Source organism: Ranitomeya imitator, chromosome 3 (assembly GCF_032444005.1).
Source record: "Ranitomeya imitator isolate aRanImi1 chromosome 3, aRanImi1.pri, whole genome shotgun sequence".
NCBI classification, from domain to species: Eukaryota; Metazoa; Chordata; class Amphibia; order Anura; family Dendrobatidae; genus Ranitomeya; species Ranitomeya imitator.
Window position 1 is genome coordinate 95444914 of NC_091284.1, and position 22547 is coordinate 95467460.

At 42.3% G+C, this 22547-nt stretch overlaps 1 protein-coding gene across 5 annotated transcripts in view; it reads right to left on the reverse strand.

Moving 5' to 3' along the window:
* The window catches only part of ANKRD13B (ankyrin repeat domain 13B), a 265917-nt gene that overhangs the window by 194300 nt on the left and 49070 nt on the right, over positions 1 to 22547 (reverse strand). The window contains exon 1 of one of the 5 annotated variants that reach the window (XM_069761173.1): positions 890 to 1016. The exons of the other annotated variants lie outside the window; for them this stretch is intronic. Within the exon in view, the coding sequence (XP_069617274.1) occupies positions 890 to 916 (27 nt within the window). The 5' untranslated portion in view covers positions 917 to 1016. Of the gene's footprint in view, positions 1 to 889; positions 1017 to 22547 lie in introns of those variants that run through there. 5 annotated transcript variants of the gene reach the window in all.

The following is a 22547-nucleotide window of genomic DNA, read 5'->3' on the forward strand; positions in this document are numbered from 1 at the left end:
GTGATGGAATGGCAGCTGGGTGGTATACCTTCCCACAGGTGAAGTGTGTCCCCAGGGCTTCCCAATAAGGTGGATGGTGATGGTGTGAGGTGCAGTCAATAACGAGGACACAGGGTTGCAGCCTCTTTACCTCTTTACTGTAGACTTCAGGATCCTCAATCCAGAGCACGTTTAACATTGCTATCAGAGACCGGCCGGTCCGATGGGCACATCCAGAGTTCCCTTCGCAGATGGAAATCGTTGCCTACCACTAGCGCCTGTGTGTTGTAGTCCTACACTGCTGAGCATTCGGAATAGTCCTCACTAGGGTTGAGCGACCTTCACTTTTATAGGATCGGGTCGGGTTTCATGAAACCCGACTTTTGGAAAAGTCGGGTCGAGTGAAATCGGCCGATCCTATAAAAAAGTCGGGGTCGGGGTCGGCCGAAACTCGAAACCCAATGCAGTGCATTGGGTTTCCATGGTTCCCAGGGTCTGAAGGAGCGGAAACTCTCCTTCAGGCCCTGGGATCCATATTTAAGTGTAAAATATAGAATTAAAATAAAAAATATCCTTATACTTACCCTCTGACGCGCCCTGGTACTAACCGGGAACCTTCCTTCCTTAGAATCAGCCTTCCAGGACCTTCGGTGACGTCGCGGGTGACGTCGCGGCTTGTGATTGGCCGCGCGGCCGCCCATGTGACCGCTCGCGCGGCCAATCACAAGCCGCGACGTCACCCGCGACGTCACCGAAGGTCCTGGAAGGGCTGATTCTTAGGAAGGAAGGCTGTCGGAAGGAAGCAGGGCGCTTCCGAGGGTGAGTATATTCCTATTAGGTGGCCCAATAAATAAAGCCTTTTTCTCCCCCTAGTGGCCGGAGTGTGAAATGTAATGTGTTCTGGTGATACCTGGTCAGGAGAACTCCTTAGTGCCATCAGACGTACCGCCACTCTCCTTAGCGGCAGAGTGCCATACTGCAACGACCAGGTCTCTGGGGCGCTGCACGGACTCAACTATGAAATTGAATTGTATGCCCTGTAGAGAAATTTAAAGAGGGAGATTCAAAGGTAGCAATTTTAGTGTATACACAATTTTAAGACATTTTTTATGTATGCACAAAAATATACATGGTTTGGTTTTTAATAAAGATTTGTTATACAAATTTTCTATTTTTAGGTATTTAATAAATAAAATTTTCTATTTTTTATTATAGGTTTTTGGGTTAATGAGGCTGCTAAAGGGTAGGATTGTATCATTTGCACTGTAAATATTTGCCCAATGCAAAGAAGTTTCGCTCTCTTATATATATTGAGTAAAAAGTTTTTATTAAAAGTTTTTTATTAAAGGGTTTTTATTGATTGCAGAAAGAATTATATAGCCCTCTATGTACAAAAATTGCTTAGCATCATCCTTTTTCCCAATCACAGCAGTTGCGCAATGCATATATACAGGGCAGTGGTACTGTGATGGAAATATATATCATATAGATTTCACTTGCGTATATACTCCTATATAATTATATATACCCATGTATATTCATATATCCACAGCTAATATATACACTATAATCAATTGCTTAAAATGGCTGACATAAACTGATATAAGCTAGACAGACTGGGGATTTCCAGCCATAAAGCGGAACAGCACCAGATGTACTAAATGGTGATCAGATGTCTCAACTTTGTCCTAGATGCAGAAAGATGCAGACAGCTACATTTTAGTTGCTTAATCAGCATTCATATGTGCACTAATCACAATATTCCAGATATATTTAGATAACCAATAACAGAGGAGCTTGACAATATGGTAATTAACTAACCACCCCTAACCACCTCCTTTCTATATGCAATTATAAAACCATGTATGTACAATAAATCATCAGTATTGGTGGAATGTTATTGTCACAATGGTGTGCAGTCTCATTCGTGAGCGCTCAAAATACTCAGTCTAATTAGAAACGGCCGCAGCACACACAGAGATAGATTTATCCAAACCCAATTTCCATAACAGTACTTAGTAGGAAAAAGTTTAAGTAGTTCAGTAGTTTAAGTAGTTTAGTCTATTAGCTATCTGCTAATCAACCTGGCGGATTAGTGTAACAGCGGGGAGGTGAGCGTGGGTGTGACGGGGTGTACGGCAGAGCAAGAAGGGACAACAAGCCGAGGGATGATTCAACAGATTTATTATCAAGAACGCTGGAACAACACATGCAGGTAGATCTACAGAGTCCACAATTAGTCCAATGGAACAGGTTCGGGGGCACCTCCCGATAATCCTTGTGCCAGGTAACAAAGCAATAGTCCACAATTAGTCCAAGGGATTCCAAAACAATCTCACGAACGACGAGATATGTCCTCAGCTCAAGTCTCGCCCCGTTCGCTTCCGCAGTCACAGATGGACATGGGGTCTTGCCTCAGCTAAGAATCCCCACTCCTTCTCCTTCAAGGATCAACTCACATCTGATCTCAAAATAAGAATGGATTGTCTGAGCTCCTGGGATCCACCCGTGAAGGGGGTAGGGGTTACAGTGGGTATAAATGGATAGCGATAGTACAGATGCCATAACCTTGAGAAAGAGGGACGACGGTTCCCTCGAAACGCGTTGGCATTGGCCCTTGTACATGTCCGCCTTCCATGGCCAGGTGACGTCACCACTAACCACACCCCCGGCTACTACATAACGGCACCATCGGCCGAGGTTGACCGCCAGACTACACAGACGCGGGCACAGGGGACATTTCGAGAACGGGAGGACGCTCCCCAAGCTCAGACTGACCACAACAGACTGCACTCTTGAAAACATATTAAGAAAAAAGGAGCGCACTCAGCTATCTTAGGTTGGTGCTGGCTGTACTTGGGAAAAACCCAACAACAAGTCCAATATAGAAAAATCAGCCGCACTCTTATGGTATATCTTTGCAAAAATGTGATGTATTTATTCACGTGTTGAGACAAAATTTTCATGTATATACACACACACAGGTCTTCCTGCTTCATGCCCACAGAAGCAGGAAGACCTGACACCACAACAATAGGAGCCCTTAAAGGGACCACACTTCTTATTTTTCACACTATCTAGAAAACGCAGTTTGAGAAAGACCCGAGGCAGGGTCGAAACGTTACTACTTCGTTTATACTCCCTGCTGTGTGTGTGTGTATATTCATGAAAATTTTGTCTCAACACATGTGAATAAATACATCACATTTTTGCAAAGATATACCATAAGAGTGCGGCTGATTTTTCTATATTGCACTCTTGAAAACCACCGGAGCATCACAACTCTTGGGCATTTCAAAGTAAGTGTCGCTTCCGGAATTTTGGAAGTTTCATTGACTACAGGGCAGCAGTCTCATTGTGTTCTGTACAATGATACTTGTGATTAGCGCGGCAGCTCAGTTTAATTTTTATGTGTTCTTAGTAATTCAGGCAGATTTGCACACTCCATCTGCCAGGGTGCCAGCGGCTTTTTTGCAAAATATTTAACCAGGACAGCACCAGTGTGTTTTTATTCATTTATTAACAAGATTAAAATTTTATTTTTAATGTTTTTTTTCTTATTCGTTGTGTGTAGAAAGGCAGTTAATTGGGAAAGTGTGGATTTAAGAATGCTTGTTTCCCACATATCTGCCCATTTAAACGGGATCATTGTTTCAAGGTATGAAGACTATGGGTATTAAGAAGATGGCCAAGTGTATAACATTTAGGCTGAACGAGGATAAAGAAATTACATTATGTGTACTACTGATCCGACTGGAGGAAATCCAAGAACATCCATTTATGGAAAATGTCACATAGAAAACCACAGATTGAAAAGAAACATTCAGATGAATGATGAGAAGATTTCAGTAATGAAACAGAAAGAAAAAGGGTATTTATTATTAACATAGCTGATAATATCATAGTGGCCACCATGAAACCTGGTAGATACCCCATATTCAAGCTCAAGGCAGCTCAATATACGGTCTCCATCACCATTAATGTACCGGACTATAAATCTGAATCTGGCTGCACAAGGAGGGTCATCATAATATGTCCTCGCGATTGAGTGGATGTATGTAAAAAAGATGTATGAAAAGTGCAACAAAGAACACGGTCTCGACTAATGCTGCTGTGAGAAGGGCCAATAATTGAAGAATGCTCGTTCCCAACCATAAAGGCATCTAAGCAGTCTGGCAATCATCTGACAAACACTGCTGGTGCTGCTACTTCTACTACCTATACAGCAGAGGACCTCTCTGTTTGCTGTGTCACATGGTAGTCTTAAAGAAACAAAAATCAGTTATATCCCACTCGAGTGACAGAGTTAAAGGATGAACAGTAAGCTAAGGTCACACAACCTTATATTCTCTCACCAGATAAAATCGGGTCCATTATGCAAATCACACTCTGATCAGTGTTTCATCAGAGTGTGATCACAGTGTGATCTGAGTCTCTCAGATAAAGAGAAGATGGTGAAAAAAATCTCTCCATCATCTCCACTGTGTCAGTCCATGGAAATAAGCCTGCACTTAGATGTCTACCAAGTGTAGTCCAATGTTTTCCACCCACTCATTTACTTGTATAGCCAAGTGTGATCCGAATATCAGATCAAACACAGGTCTGTCTGGACCTTGGTCTGTCTCTATAAGGATGTCTCTAAAAGGATAACAGAAAATATTCCACTATGTTTGGATCCTTCAAAAGAAACCTGAAAACCCACCTCTTCAAGGAAGCTTACAGCCTGTAAAGACCACACGGCCCCCTCAACACCATTGGAGCTACTGCAACCATCGACCTACTGTCTCCTTCCCCATAATCCTGTAGAATGTAAGCCCGCAAGGGCAGGGTCCTCGCCCCTCTGTATCAGTCTGTCACTGTTAGTTTGTTTATTGTAAGTGATATCTGTAATTTGTATGTAACCCCTTCTCATGTACAGCACCATGGAATTAATGGTGCTATATAAATAAATAATAATAAATCAAACTGAATAAAGCTGTGATGTTTTTCACCAGAGCAGCTCGGTTCAAGGAGAAAATCGGATATGATCACGGCCTCAGAATAACATGGGTCAGAGTACGATCCGATGATCGCAAACAGACTGATAATATGTCCATATTCACAAGCCCTAACTCTGCAATGATGTCAGTGTAGACAACCCAAAAAATGAACAAGAGCATAAGTTGGTATACATGCAATGTGCAACCTGTTCACACCAGCCATCAAACAGACAAAGCATAATATAGAAACAAAAATAACATATACCCTGCTGTAAGTAAGTAAAGAGCAAGAGTGCACATAAATAACACTAGATGGTGGCCCGATTCTAACGCATCAGGTATTCTAGAGTATGCATGTCCACGTAGTATATTGCCCAGCCACGTAGTATTTTGCCCAGCCACATAGTATATTGCCCAAGTTACGTAGTATATTACCGAGCCACGTAGTATATTGCCCAGCCACGTAGTATACAGCACAGAGCCACGTAGTATATTGCACAGCGACGTAGTATATTGCACAGCCTTGTAGTATACAGCACAGAGCCACGTAGTATATTGCCCAGTGACGTAGTATATTGTCCAGCTACGTAGTATATGACACAGCGACGTAGTATATTGCCCAGCCTTATAGTATACAGCACAGAGGCACGTAGTATATTGCCCAATGACGTAGTATATTACCGAGCCACGTATGTCACAGGATTAAAAAAAAATAAATAAACATACTCACCTAACGATCCGAGGGCCCCTTGTAGTTGAACATACTCACCATTCTTGTTGATGCTCCTCAGCGTCCCGTCTCTCCGCCTCCTGGGATCCTGTGCAGATGGGCGCGCGGCTGCCGCCATCTTGCATTCCCAGGATGCTTTGCGAAATTACCCATATGACTTAGCGGTCTCGCGAGACCGCTAGGTCTTATGGGTAATTTCGCAAAAAGCATCGCTGGGAAAGGAAGATGGCGGCAGGCGCGAGCGGTTCAGCGGACAACAGAGGGTGAGTATAGCAGGTTTTTTATTTTTGTACTATTTTTAACATTACTTTATTTTACTATTGATGCCGCATAGGCAGCATCAATAGTAAAAGGTTGGGGACACAGGGTTAATAGCGGCAATAACGGAATGCGTTACCGCCGGCATTAACCCTGTGTTAGCGGTGACCGGAGGGGAGTATGGAGCGTGCGGGGAGCGGAGCGCCGGGGACAGTGCGGGGAGCGGAGCGCTGGGGACACTGACTGCGGGGAGCGGAGCGCCGGGGACACTGACTACGGGGAGCAGAGCGCCGGGGAGTGACTGCGGGGAGCGGGTGCCAGACACTGACTGCGGGGAGCGGAGCGCCGGGGACACTGACTGCGGGGAGCGGAGCGCCGGGGACAGTGACTGCGGGGAGCGGGCGGCGGCCACTAACTGCGGGGAGTATGGAGCGGCCATTTTCTTCTGGACTGTGCCCGTCGCTGATTGGTCGTGGCTGTTTTGCGGCAACCAATCAGCGACTTGGATTTCCATGAATGACAGAGGCCAGGACCAATGAATATCCGTCACAGAAGGACAGGCAGACAGACGGAAGTACCCCTTAGACAATTATGTATATACAGTTAGGGCCAGAAATATTTGGACAGTGACACAAGTTTTGTTATTTTAGCTGTTTACAAAAACATGTTCAGAAATACAATTATATATATAATATGGGCTGAAAGTGCACACTCCCAGCTGCAATATGATAGTTTCCACATCCAAATCGGAGAAAGGGTTTAGGAATCATAGCTCTGTAATGCATAGCGTCCTCTTTTTCAAGGGACCAAAAGTAATTGGACAATGGACTCTAAGGGCTGCAATTAACTCTGAAGGCGTCTCCCTCGTTAACCTGTAATCAATGAAGTAGTTAAAAGGTCAGGGGTGGATTCCAGGTGTGTGGTTTTGCATTTGGAAGCTGTTGCTGTGAGCAGACAACATGCGGTCAAAGGAACTCTCAATTGAGGTGAAGCAGAACATCCTGAGGCTGAAAAAAAAGAAAAAATCCATCAGAGAGATAGCAGACATGCTTGGAGTAGCAAAATCAACAGTTGGGTACATTCTGAGAAAAAAGGAATTGACTGGTGAGCTTGGGAACTCAAAAAGGCCTGGGCGTCCACGGATGACAACAGTGGTGGATGATCACCGCATACTTAATTTGGTGAAGAAGAACCCGTTCACAACATCAACTGAAGTCCAGAACACTCTCAGTGAAGTAGGTGTATCTGTCTCTAAGTCAACAGTAAAGAGAAGACTCCATGACAGTAAATACAAAGGGTTCACATCTAGATGCAAACCATTCATCAATACCAAAAATAGACAGGCCAGAGTTAAATTTGCAGAAAAACACCTCAAGAAGCCAGCTCAGTTCTGGAAAAGTATTCTATGGACAGATGAGACAAAGATCAACCTGTACCAGAATGATGGGAAGAAAAAAGTTTGGAGAAGAAAGGGAACGGCACATGATCCAAGGCACACCACATCCTCTGTAAAACATGGTGGAGGCAACGTGATGGCATGGGCATGCATGGCTTTCAATGACACTGGGTCACTTGTGTTTATTGATGACATAAGAGCAGACAAGAGTAGCCGGATGAATTCTGAAGTGTACCGGGATATACTTTCAGCCCAGATTCAGCCAAATGCTGCAAAGTTGATTGGACGGCGCTTCATAGTACAGATGGACAATGACCCCAAGCATACAGCCAAAGCTACCCAGGAGTTCATGAGTGCCAAAAAGTGGAACATTCTGCAATAGCCAAGTCAATCTCCAGATCTAAACCCAATTGAGCATGCATTTCACTTGCTGAAATCCAGACTTAAGACGGAAAGACCCACAAACAAGCAAGACCTGAAGGCTGCGGCTGTAAAGGCCTGGCAAAGCATTAAGAAGGAGGAAACCCAGCGTTTGGTGATGTCCATGTGTTCCAGACTTAAGGCAGTGATTGCCTCCAAAGGATTTGCAACAAAATATTGAAAATAAAAATATTTTGTTTGGGTTATGTTTATTTGTCCAATTACTTTTGACCTCCTAAAATGTGGAGTGTTTGTAAAGAAATGTGTACAATTCCTACATTTTCTATCAGATATTTTTGTTCAACCCTTCAAATTAACCCCTTTACCCCCAAGGGTGGTTTGCACGTTAATGACCGGGCCAATTTTTACAATTCTGACCACTGTCCCTTTATGAGGTTATAACTCTGGAACGCTTCAACGGATCCCAGTGAATCTGACATTGTTTTCTCGTGACATATTGTACTTCATGACAATGGTAAAAATTCTTTGATAGTACCTGCGTTTATTTGTGAAAAAAACGGAAATTTGGCGAAAATTATGAAAATTTCGCAATTTTCCAACTTTGAATTTTTATGCAATTAAATCACAGATATATGTCACACAAAATACTTAATAAGTAACATTTCCCACATGTCTACTTTACATCAGCACAATTTTGGAACCAAAATTTTTTTTTGTTAGGGAGTTATAAGGGTGAAAATTTGACCAGCAATTTCTCATTTCTACAACACCATTTTTTTTTAGGGACCACATCTCATTTGAAGTCATTTTGAGGGGTCTATATGATAGAAAATACCCAAGTGTGACACCATTCTAAAAACTACACCCCTCAAGGTGCTTAAAACCACATTCAAGAAGTTTATTAACCCTTCTGGTGCTTCACAGGAATTTTTTGAATGTTTAAATAAAAATGAACATTTAACTTTTTTTCACAAAAAATTTAATTCAGCTCCAATTTGTTTTATTTTACCAAGGGTAACAGGAGAAAATGGACTGCAATCATTGTTGTACAATTTGTCCTGAGTACGCCAATACCCCACATGTGGGGGTAAACCACTGTTTGGGCGCATGGCACAGCTCGGAAGCGAAGGAGCGCCATTTGACTTTTCAATGCAAAATTGACAGGAATTGAGATGGGACACCATGTTTCGTTTGGAGAGCCCCTGATGTGCCTAAACATTGAAACCCCCCACAAGTGACACCATTTTGGAAAGTAGACCCCCTAAGGAACTTATATAGAGGTGTGGTGAGCTCTTTCACCCACCAAGTGCTTCACAGAAGTTTATAATGTAGAACCGTAAAAATAAAAAATCATATTTTTTCACACAAATTATCTTTTCGCCCCCAATTTTTTATTTTTCCAAGGGTAAGAGAAGAAATTGGACCCCAATAGTTGTTGTACAATTTGTCCTGAGTAAGCTGATATCCCATATGTGGGGGTAAACCACTGTTTGGGCGGATGGGAGAGCTCGGAAGGGAAGGAGCGCCGTTTGACTTTTCAATGCAAAATTGACAGGAATTGAGATGGGATGCCATGTTGCGTTTGGAAAGCCACTGATGTGCCTAAACATTGAAACCCCCCACAAGTGACACCATTTTGGAAAGTAGACCCCCTAAGGAACTTATCTAGAGGTGTGGTGAGCACTTTGACCCACCCAGTGCTTCACAGAAGTTTATAATGCAGAACCGTAAAAATAAAAAAATCATATTTTTTCACAAAAATTATCTTTTCGCCCCCAATTTTTTATTTTTCCAAGGGTAAGAGAAGAAATTGGACCCCAATAGTTGTTGTACAATTTGTCCTGAGTGCGCTGATACCCCATATGTGGGGGTAAACCACTGTTTGGGCGGATGGGAGAGCTCGGAAAGGAAGGAGCGCCGTTTGACTTTTCAATGCAAAATTAACAGGAATTGAGATGAGACGCCATGTTGCGTTTGCAGAGCCCCTAATGTACCTAAATAGTAGAAACCACTCACAAGTGACACCATTTTGGAAAGTAGACCCCCTAAGGAACTTATCTAGATGTGTGGTGAGCGCTTTGACCCACCAAGGGCTTCACAGAGGTTTATAATGGAGAGCCGTAAAAATAAAACAAAAATTTTTTCCCACAAAAATTATTTTTTAGCCCCCAGTTTTGTATTTTCCCGAGGGTAACAGGAGAAATTGGACCCAAAAATGTGTTGTCCAATTTGTCCTGAGTGCGCTGATACCCCATATGTGGGGGGAAACCACTGTTTGGGCGCATGGGAGGGCTCGGAAGGGAAGGAGTGCCATTTGAATGCAGACTTAGATGGAATGGTCTGCAGGCGTCACATTGCGTTTGCAGAGCCCCTAATGTACCTAAACAGTAGAAACCCCCCACAAGTGACACCATTTTGGAAAGTAGACCCCCTAAGGAACTTATCTAGATGTGTGGTGAGCGCTTTGACCCACCAAGGGCTTCACAGAGGTTTATAATGGAGAGCCGTAAAAATAAAACAAAATTTTTTTCCCACAAAAATTATTTTTTAGCCCCCAGTTTTGTATTTTCCCGAGGGTAACAGGAGAAATTGGACCCAAAAATGTGTTGTCCAATTTGTCCTGAGTGCGCTGATACCCCATATGTGGGGGGAAACCACTGTTTGGGCGCATGGGAGGGCTCGGAAGGGAAGGAGTGCCATTTGAATGCAGACTTAGATGGAATGGTCTGCAGGCGTCACATTGCGTTTGCAGAGCCCCTAATGTACCTAAACAGTAGAAACCCCCCACAAGTGACCCCATATTGGAAACTAGACCCCCCCGGGAACTTATCTAGATGTGTTGTGAGAACTTTGAACCCCAAGTGTTTCACTACAGTTTATAACGCAGAGCCGTAAAAATAAAAAATCTTTTTTTTCCCACAAAAATTATTTTTTAGCCCCCAGTTTTGTATTTTCCCAAGGGTAACAGGAGAAATTGGACCCCAACAGTTGTTGTCCTATTTGTCCTGAGTACGCTGATACCCCATATGTTGGGGTAAACCCCTGTTTGGGCACACGGGTGAGCTCGGAAGGAAAGAAGCACTGTTTTACTTTTTCAACGCAGAATTGGCTGGAATTGAGATCGGACGCCATGTCGCTTTTGGAGAGCCCCTGATGTGCCTAAACAGTGGAAACCCCCCAATTATAACTGAAACCCTAATCCAAACACTCCCCTAACCCTAATTCCAACGGTAACCCTAACCACACCTCTAACCCTGACACACCCCTAACCCTAATCCCAACCCTATTCCCAACTGTAAATGTAATCTAAACCCTAACTGTAACTTTAGCCCCAACCCTAACTGTAGCCCTAACCCTAGCCCTAACCCTAGCCCTAACCCTAGCCCTAACCCTAGCCCCAACCCTAACCCTAGCCCTAGCCCTAACCCTAGCCCTAACCCTAGCCCTAACCCTAGCCCTAACCCTAGCCCTAACCCTAACCCTAGCCCTAACCCTAGCCCTAACCCTAACCCTAACCCTAGCCCTAACCCTAACCCTAGCCCTAACCCTAGCCCTAACCCTAGCCCTAGCCCTAACCCTAGCCCTAACCCTAGCCCTAACCCTAACACTAGCCCTAACCCTAGCCCTAACCCTAGCCCTAACCCTAGCCCTAATGGGAAAATGGAAATAAATACATTTTTTAATTTTTCCCTAACTAAGGGGGTGAAGGGGGGTTTGATTTACTTTTATAGTGGGTTTTTTAGCGGATTTTTATGATTGGCAGCCGTCACACACTGAAAGACGCTTTTTATTGCAAAAAATATTTTTTGCGTTACCACATTTTGAGAGCTATAATTTTTCCATATTTTGGTCCACACAGTCATGTGAGGTCTTGTTTTTTACGCGACGAGTTGACGTTTTTATTGGTAACATTTTCGGGCACGTGACATTTTTTGATCGCTTTTTATTCCGATTTTTGTGAGACAGAATGACCAAAAACCAGCTATTCATGAATTTCTTTTGGGGGAGGCGTTTATACCGTTCCGCGTTTGGTAAAATTGATAAAGCAGTTTTATTCTTCGGGTCAGTACGATTACAGCGACATCTCATTTATATCATTTTTTTATGTTTTGGCGCTTTTATACGATAAAAACTATTTTATAGAAAAAATAATTATTTTGGCATCGCTTTATTCTCAGGACTATAACTTTTTCATTTTTTTGCTGATGATGCTGTATGGTGGCTCGTTTTTTGCGGGACAAGATGACGCTTTCAGCGGTACCATGGTTGTTTATATCTGTCTTTTTGATCACGTGTTATTCCACTTTTTGTTCGGCGGTATGATAATAAAGCGTCGTTTTTTGCCTCGTTTTTTTTTTTTTTTTCTTACGGTGTTTACTGAAGGGGTTAACTAGTGTGCCAGTTTTATAGGGCGAGTCGATACGGACGCGGCGATACTAAATATGTGTACTTTTATTGTTTTTTTGTTTTTTTTATTTAGATGAAGAAATGTATTTATGGGAATATTTTTTTTTTTTTTTCATTATTTAGGAATATTTTTTTTTAATTTTTTTTACACATTTGGAAAATTTTTTTTTTACTTTTTTACTTTGTCCCAGGGGGGGACATCACAGATCAGTGATCTGACAGTTTGCACAGCACTCTGTCAGATCACTGATCTGACATGCAGCAGTGCAGGCTTCACAGTGCCTGCTCTGAGCAGGCTCTGTGAAGCCACCTCCCTCCCTGCAGGACCCGGATCCGCGGCCATCTTGGATCCGGGACCTGGAGCAGGGAGGGAGGGCGGCAAGACCCTCGCAGCAACGCGATTACATCGCGTTGCTGCGGGGGTCTCAGGGAAGCCCGCAGGGAGCCCCCCTCCCTGCGCGGTGCTTCCCTGCACCGCCGGCACATCGCGATCATCTTTGATCGCGGTGTGCCGGGGGTTAATGTGCCGGGGGCGGTCCGTGACCGCTCCTGGCACATAGTGCCGGATGTCAGCTGCGATAGGCAGCTGACACCCGGCCGCGATCGGCGCCGCTCCCCCCGTGAGCGCTGCCGATCGCATATGACGTACTATTGCGTCCTTGGGAAGTAGGGCCCACCCCCCATGGACGCAATAGTACGTCTGATGGCAGAAAGGGGTTAAACGTTACAATCTGCACTTGAATTCTGTTGTAGAGGTTTCATTTCAAATCCAATGTGGTGGCATGCAGAGCCCAACTCGCGAAAATTGTGTCACTGTCCAAATATTTCTGGCCCTAACTGTAGATAGGGGACTTAGTAAACACTGTCTCTGACTTAAAAAAAATTTAAAAACCATCCCACCAGCGACAAAGTGTACCCAATCAGGATGGTCCTAACCCCTAGCTTTGTCTGTCTGATGTCTGGTGTGAACATGCTGCTGCACATTGCATGTATACTAACTTATACTCCAGTCCATTTTTGGGCGGTTTTGCTTGAGGTTCTTGCACTCAGAGAAGGTAATGGTGTGGCCTTCCTTTCTTTGTGCTGGACAATATGTTTACTGTATATAGCTCTACATTGCTGGGTATCCTTAGTCGGACCCCGGCCCTGCTCGACCCTTATCCACATTAAGGTCATTTTTGACACATGGTAAGGTTTTACTACTAGAGGTTAGACCCCCCCGAATGGGTACACCTTGGCGCTGGTGGTATGGCTTTTACTGTTTACCGTTACCAAGTGCCCCATGTTGTTTATATGCACTATTGCTTTTTACTTACAGCAAGGTATATCTGCATTTTGTCTCTATCTTAGGTTTTGTCTGTTGTCAGTGTTTATTGAGGGGAGTAAAGGCCCCATCACACATAGCGACGCTAAAGCGATCCCGACAAAGATACGACCTGTCAGGGATCGTTGCTGCGTCGCTATGTGGTCGCTGGTGAGATGTCACACAGTGCGATCTCCCCAATGACGCAGCAGCGATGCGGCGACCTGTAGCGACCTGTACAACGATGTCACATGGCAGTTATTTCATGACGATTAACAGACCTCAATGAGGGACGTCCTGTCAACGAGGTCGTTGGTAAGGTGTCAAACACAGCGATGTGTGCTACCCAGCGGGACCTCAACGATCAAAAAATGGTCCAGGCCATTCCGACACGACCAGCGATCTCACAGCAGGGGCCTGGTCGCTGCTACGTGTCACACATAGCGAGATCGCTACTGAGGTCGCTGTTGCGTCACAAAACTTGTGAGTCAGCAGCGATCTCGCTAGCGATCTCGCTATGTGTGACGGGGGCTTCAGGAATGGTGGAAGTCTGTAGACGTAGCGGTGGTATAAGTTTTTCATGGACATATTGGTAAGAGAATCTTGGAAAAAACTCCTTCCATTTTTTGCTTTGCAAACAAGAAAAACAGATTAACAAAGATGGTAACAAAAACAGATGACCCAAAAATAGAGTTGATAAAATTTATGCAAAATGGGCATGTGTAAATAAAGCCTAGTGTGTGGTTTCTATGTACTGATAGTTACGGTCCTTTAGACAGCAACTTTGCAAATGTTCTGGATAATGAATTAAAAGGATCACGATGTCATTGAATATTTATAGTAAATCAGTATTTGCTTTGTATCTGTAATCTGCTGTATCAGCACATTATTCCACTACAATTTTCTACTAAAAAAAGAAACCCACATGGTAGAAGTTGCAACAAAAAGCAAAGTGGAGACCTCACATAGAAGGTTGAAAGCAACATTGAAAAACAGGAACCACAAACAGTCCAGAGTAATACTCAAATTAAAGGGAATTGTATCCATCAGATTAGCAAGGTTGATTAATGAAAAGACAGTCAAATAATGGAGAGGAGAAGATTCGACTTCCTCTTATAGCTGATTAATATCTGATTTGCATGAGACCTCCGTCTTCAAATACTTTATTTCTTTATATCCAATGTGTTGTGGTGCCCTCAATCATCTGAACAGTGGGGTGTCACGAATCAGAACAGTGGGGTGTCGCGAATCAAAACAGTGGGGTGTCGCAAATTAAAACAGTGGGGTATCGTGAGTCAAATTCTAATGATCTAAGAATAGGGCACAAATTTAAATTCCAGGAAAACCCTGTGAAATAACCTGCCGTTTCCTAATACATTCCCTATAATAGACCTAGAAAATATAACAGTGGCAACCAATGGCCAATCCACTGGACCACTAAAAGGATTTGGTGTTAGATCAATCTCTAAATAAATGATTAGAGTCATATTTAGTAGACAAGTACAATGTGGCCTCATGCTAGTATTTCTGTTGAGACATGTAGTTTGAGAATGTCCTCTTTGTTGCCACGCAGAAGCCTCGCTTCTCCTCCGCTATTGTGTTCATTAGCAGATGCCTTCCTCTCAGCAATCAATTCTCACTCACCATAAAACTCCAGAACGGAACAAACAATCCCCAGAATATACAATCCTGCTTAGCAACAAACATCGGATTTGGAATATAACTGGATCATTTAGGTGCATGGCAGTCACTGAGCCCATTTAACCGTTCTCCGATAATTAAAAGATAATAACTAGAAGCAAATGGAGACCAGCCGAGTTATGAAACACTTCTTAGAAAGCTGCAGATGTCATTTGGATGGATCTTTGTATTTAGAGAACTAGGATCAAAAGACGTAAATATCACTGATCACGATAGTTTTAAGGAAAACTTTTCACCAATAATGGTCCGAGAGACTAAGAACAATTTGTGATAAGTTTGTTGTCGTTTCTTAATTTTCCCCTTTTTTTAAGAGGCTTGGTTCCTGAACAAAACACAAGTTTTTATGCTCTAAAAAAGGACCCTGCTCCTCATTTTAAGCCAGAGCAGAGTGTAGCTCCCAAATCTGTCGAACATGGGCCATCCAAATATTAAACTGTTGTCGCTTCATCTGAATGTTTGTTATGTATGATACAATTAGGCAGCAAACGGAAAGAGTTTATCTCTAATGAGACCATCTTTTAAAGAATCTGCATTAGACTGTTGAGGAAACACACGGCCTTTATCATTTCAGTAGCCTTTATAGATATGATGGATCCATCGTGTAGCACAGTGTTCCCCAACTGCAGTCTTCAAGAGCCACCAACACATTATAGTTTCAGGATTTTCATAGTATCGACCAGGTGATAATTCAATACTAAGGAAATCCTGAAAACATGACCTGTTGGTGGACTTGAGGACTGGAGTTGAGGAATACTCAAATCATAATAGACCCTGATATATCCCATAAAGTATAAAACATTTTTCTACTCAGAAAGAATAATGAATATCTGATAGGAAAAATGAGTGTAATTAACGCTCTATACATAAGTAGCCTCATCATTGGTAAGTTGAGGTTGATGTTCAGATTGGGTCATAAACTGTAGTATTAAAAAATTGATTTATTTATTATGCTGACTCATACATACAGTACCATCATATTTCAGCAGCACTTTACATACATTGACATCACTGTCCTCATTGCGGCTCACAATCCAAATACCCTATCAAGTATAGGGAGAACCCATACATATGTTCTTGGTAGGATTTGAACCAAGCACTGCAAAGCCTCTGTGCTGCAAATATATATCCATATGGAACCTAATTAACATGGATGGCCATCTGCATTGAGGGTTATATTAGGTGTCTCTGTCTCGTGTTCTATCAAAAATGCCACAGTAGAACCCCATGACACAAACCTAATTAATCCCATTTAAGTTAATAGAGTCCATCTTTTGCCTTCGGTAGTCTTCATGGCAGGGTTCCAGCATTCCATCATTTTCATTGTTCTATGGAAAATGTAATATTTAAGAACAAATAAAAGTTGAGACTAGTTATTACCGTGTTCAAGTAAAAGATATTATAAAAGGTCCCAATGCCTTAAAATGATCCATGTAGTTAACTTTTCAGCCAAGGTCCTATCACTGCCAGTATTCTTTTCCACCAGACAGAGAAGCAAATGATTAAATATAGTATCAGGGAAAGTCATTTAAAGTTTTAGATTAAGATCTCTCAGTTCAGTGTGCTTTTTGCCCAGTAATAAAAAGCTGCTTGTAAAGTTCCAATTACAGAGACAGCTGTGTGTATCCACCCCAGGAATATAAATCCGTGAACCATGTCAGCAGTGTCTGCGACTATAGCAATGTGGGCGATTATGTTGTCCTCGGCTACATTCACCATAATGTATCTATCATCTGACCTCGCCTGGCTTTCCTTTTATTTGCTATCTGTCAAAGAACCGGTATATTCACTCTGCATGACAATATATCAATAAATAATCCCGATAGTGTGATTCCTTCCCTTTACTCCAAGGTTCACAGGTCAGTAAACTTTTAATATAAGTTTCCTATAGTCTAGTGCAATTTGCACCTTTCCCACAAAAATTAGTTTCAAACAAAACTTACACCAAGTGCTTCGTATTTATCAGAGGCTTATTCAACCAAAATAATAAGTTCTCCCCTAGATAGTGGATAACTTACTGATTTCTGGTGGTCCTACCACTAGGATCTTCCACAACCCCAAGACGAAGGCTTTACAATCGGGGAATTGGGTTTTGCAGAGCTCCTTCTTGAATAGAGCTAAGGTGCCCATTGTCTATCGGACTGCCAGAAATAGCCAAAAATGTGCATCTCAACTTCATTCAAGACAGGACTCATGGTCCTCAGTTTCTAGAGCTCGATCTCAGGATTAGACCCCAGTGATCAGTAAGTTATCATTCATCTTTGAGATAGAGGATAACTTAAAACATTGTTTAGTTGCATGCGCCAAGATCTCTAACAGACAAGCAGTCAGATACGGTACATGCTATTTCAAAAGTTCTTTCCTATTATCTGCTGTGTTTCACGCATTTTGACACTATGCTTAAAGGGGTTGTTCACTATTAGGACAACCCCTTTTTTATCAAAATGTTCAGCTCCCAATAATATAGTGTGGTATTTGTGTGGTTTTTTATTCATTATTATAGGAACTTCAAAATTAAAATAGCAGCACAACCAGATCAATGGAATTCTGGCCACCAACACAGCCTGGACTACATTGACAAAAATGGTGCTCGTTGGGTTTTCATGATGGTGCCTGACATATTTTTCCACTATTCCTAGACGGCAGCTGTAAATAAATTACTGAAAGTAAAAAAATATACCTCCTCTTATCACTGCTTTATCTCACATGTCTAGTTTTTAGAATGTAAAAAACTTTACAGGAACAATTAAAAATGATGTGGGTCTTGTATGAAGAAGACAAGGGTATAAGTTCCCCTCCTGTCAGTGATGGTATATATCACTGTACTATATCACTGTGCAATGTCAGTTGCTGCATCCAGATCAATAATCACTAGAGGAAGGTGTCGCTATAATGCATTCTCCTGACAAATCTAAAAAAAACACGGAAAATGGATTGCTGTAGCTCTTCTCCAATCTTTAGAGACTAAACACGCATCTATACTAAGCGAAGGCTGCAGAATATTGGTAAAGAATGCTGTGTAGTAGTACAATATAAATATCCAGTGAAAAATCTATTTTCTATAATGTGTTAGATGTCCATTTACTGGGCCAGAATTAGTGGCAGGCAAAGTAGGTGTTCACATTGAAGAAAGAACTGCAATTTATGTTTTAAAAACAACAACAATATTCTCCCTCTAAATGCCTTTTTTTAATGGTTGTGTACTGCATGTGAAGCAATCACCTGTATTTTTCATATGTCTGGTCTGTGTGGTAGGATAGCAAGAAGAAATCATTTTCTTAAAAAGAAAAACAGGCAGCTCTGTGTTTGCCAAAACCTATATCAAGTCTGTCAAAAGCATGTGAGAAAACGTTTTATGCTGAGACCAAGAGTGAACTTTTCAGCCATAATGCCAACACTGAGCATCACCAAAAGAACACCATACCCACAGTGAAGAGTGGTGGAGGCAGCATTATGCTGAGGTTGATTTTCCGCAGCTAGAACTGGGCTTTAGTCAAGGAGAAGGGTAGTATCAAGAGTTCCACATATCAGTTAATTTTTCAACAAAACCTTTCAGCACAACGACCCTAGGCAAACCTCTAAATCATCAAAAGAATCACATAATCAGAAAAATAATCAAAGCTTCAGAGTGGACCAGTCAGAGCACAGATCTGAATCCAATTGAAAATCTGTTCTGGAGAGGGTGCTGTACACAGGAGATGCCATCGCAATGTGACAAATTTGAAGCACTCAAGGTAAAGATTGCCAATTCTAGATGTGTCCTGCTAATAGACTTCTACTACTGATGAGCGAATCTGCACGGACAAGGTCTTATCCGAGCATGCTCGGGTGCTAACCGAGTTTCTATGTGGTGCTTGAGACATATATTCGAGTCCCCGAGTGTTGTGAATTCTGTTGTCGAACTCCCTCCTGTGGTCGTGAATGGTACTTCGGCGAGTTCTGTCCATGGACTCCCTCTGGTGGCTGTGAGTGAAGCTGCTGCTTCTGAGGTTCCTTACACAGGTGACGTGGTTTATCCTTTGGTTGGCTGCTCTATTTAACTCCACTCGGATCGTTACTCCATGCCAGCTGTCAATGTTCCTGCATTGGTTCAGTTCGCTCTTGGATCTTTCTGGTGACCTGTCTTCTCCTGCAGAAGCTAAGTTCCTGATAGTTATTATTTGTTCATTGTTTCCTTGTCCAGCTGGTTATCATGATTTTGTCTTGCTAGCTGGAAGCTCTGGGATGCAGAGTGGCATCTCCGCACTGTTAGTCGGTGCGGAGGTCTTTTTGCACACTCTGCATGGTCTTTTGTAGTTTTTTGTGCTGACCGCAAAGATATCTTTCCTATCCTCTGTCTGTTTAGCAAGTCTGGCCTCATTTTGCTGAAACCTGTTTCATTTCTGCGTTTGTGACTTTCATCTTTACTCACAGTCAATATTTGTGGGGGGGCTGCCTTTTCCTTTGGGGAATTTCTCTGAGGCAAGGTAGGCTTTATTTTCTATCTCTAGGGCTAGCTAGCTCTTAGGCTGTGAAGAGGCGTCTAGGGAGAGTCAGGAACGCTCCACGGCTATTTCTAGTTGTTGTGATAGGATTAGGGTCTGCGGTCAGCAGAGCTTCCACATCCCAGAGCTTGTCCTGTGTGAGTTTAACTATCAGGTCGTGCCGGGTGCTCCTAACCACCAGGTCCATAACACCCGAGGCTGCGTGTCTCGTGGCTGTTCGACAGCTGCAACACAAGCAGGGATTGCCTAACAGCCAGGAGACATGCCAGGAGACATGCAGCTTCAGGGACTTGAACATAATAGTCGAGCACGCCAAAGACCTTGGGTTAGTATACCAGCGTGCTTGGATAACACCTTATCCGAGCACGTTCGCTCATCACTAACTCCTACCCAAAAAAGTATTACGGTAATTTATTAATTAATTTATTTATTAATTTAATTAAAGTATTTAATTAAAAGTGTTTGCATATTTAAGCCCTACATGACCTTGAGATAGCCCTACACGACCTTGAGATTTTCCGTTTTGCTCCCTTATTTTCCCAGAGCCATAACTTTTCTATTTTTTTCATCAATTATCAATATGGCTGTGTGAGGGCTTGTTTTTTGCGGGACGAATTGTACTTTTGAACAACACCATTGAATTTACCATATAGCATATCGGAAAATGTGAAAAAAATTCAAAGTGCGGTGAAATTGCAAAATAAGTGATATTCCATTATTTATGTATTTTTTAACCTGTTCACTAAATGCTAAAACTGACCTGACATTATGATTCTCCAGGTTGCAAATATCAAACATGTATAGGCTCTTTTTCATTTAAGTGGTGAAAAAAATCCAAAGTTTGTAAAAAAAAAACAACAACACAATTTTCCGAGACCTGCAGTGTTTCAATTTTTTGCCATCTGGGGCTTTGCGAGGGTTTATTTTTTGCGTGCCGAACTGACATTTTATTTGATACCATTTTGGGGTAGACACGATGTTTTGATCACCTGTTATTGCATTTTATTGCAATGTTATGGCAAGCAAAAAAATGTAATTCTGGCGTTCGTTTTGTTTTCATTACGCCGTTTACCGATTAGATTAATTCTTTATATATTTTGATAGATCAGGCATTTCTGAATGCAGCGATACCCATTATGTGTATTTTTTTATGGCGTTATGTTGAATGGTGCAAAAGGGGGGTGATTTCAACTTTTATTTATTTTATTTTTTTTGTACTTTTCACTTGCTTAAATAATCTCCTTAAGAGACTTGAAGCTGCGATCATCCGATCACTTATGCTACACACAGCAGGGCTTAAGCTTTTAGGCTTTCAGTACGGTCTCCAACATCATATCCGCTCACTATCTGAAACTCAACCTTTCCAAAAATGAACTTCTTCTGCTCCCGCTGTCTACTATCCTACCTAAATCTGACATTTCCCTCTCCGTGGGTGGCACCATAATAACACCCCGGCAGCAGGCACACTGTCTGGGTGTTACGTTTGACACCAATCTCTCCTTCACCTCCCATATACAATCTCTTGCCCGCTCTTGTCGCTTACGCCTGAAGAACATCTCTAGAATCTGTCCTTTTCTCACCATGGAACCAACAAAAACCCTCACTGTCGCCCAGATCCACTCCCGCCTGGACTACTGTAATGCTCTATTAGTTGGCCTCCCCCTTACTCGACTTTTCCCTCTCAAGTCTATCCTTAATGCGGCAGCCAGGGCCATCCATCTGGCTAATCGGTATTTGGATTTGTCCGCTCTTCGCCAGTCAGTGCACTGGCTGCCCATTCATTATAGAATCCAATTCAAACTGCTTGTTCTCACCCACAAAGCTCTCCACAGTGTGGCATCCCCCTACATCTCATCCCTCATTTCTATCGGCCTACCTGCCCGTTACGCTCTGCAAACGACTTTCAACTAACTTCTGCACTAATCCGTACCTCCCAGTCCCGCCTACAAGACTTCCACCGCGCTGCGCCAATCCTCTGGAATACTCTACCCCAAGAAATTAGGACTATCCACAACTTGCACCGTTTTAGGCCTATCATGTTCCCTAATCAAAGTCATTTTATGTGTAAGTGTGTGTGTGTGTAGCCCATTCACTATCTGAGAATAGCTCTCCATTAAAATTAAACTCCACGGCACCCAACAAGCACAAATACTGGCTGGTGACCAGCTCATGCAGCCTTTATTTATCCCCCACTCCCTCAAGATGGCTGGACCATCATTGTAAATACGCACCTGTACTTTGCATCTCCCCCACCTCATTGTAGATTGTAAGCTCTCATGAGCAAGGTCGTCTTATTTTGCTTTAATTACTGTATTATCTTTAACTTTGTTACTTATGACTGTTGTGTATGAACTGTTAAACTGTAAAGAGCTGCGGAATATGTTGGCGCCATATAAAGATTATTATTTTAAAGATAAGGTCAGTCAGTACACCCAAAAAATAGCTCTGATTGCAACTCAAAAGCCAAGATAGTATGTATGCATGTACTGTGTATATATACGGCTGAACACATAATCATTTCCAATTATTACAGTCTCTGCTCCCTATTAAATTTTATCTAATTTTTTCAAAGATTGGAATTTAATTTTTCATTACTATCTGCATTTTCCACATCCATTATCCCAATAGATGAATGCTGAGTGGATGTGGACCCATGAAGACTGAGTCCAGTACTAGCCACAGTATCTCATAACTCAGTTAAGAGCTATGTCTATGCTGATTATTCAAATAGAAATAAAAAAAAATAAAAAACAAAAAAATAAATCCACCATTTTTTTGTATACTTTTATTTTGCACCAGACTTTCTACTCTAATAAATGGTGAAAGTGGCGCACAATTAGGTGACATATAATGGGGGATGTAGGAGCATCAATAGTCCATACAGCTAAGCCTAAAATAATTTATACAATAATATGGAGTCGATATTTTTCAC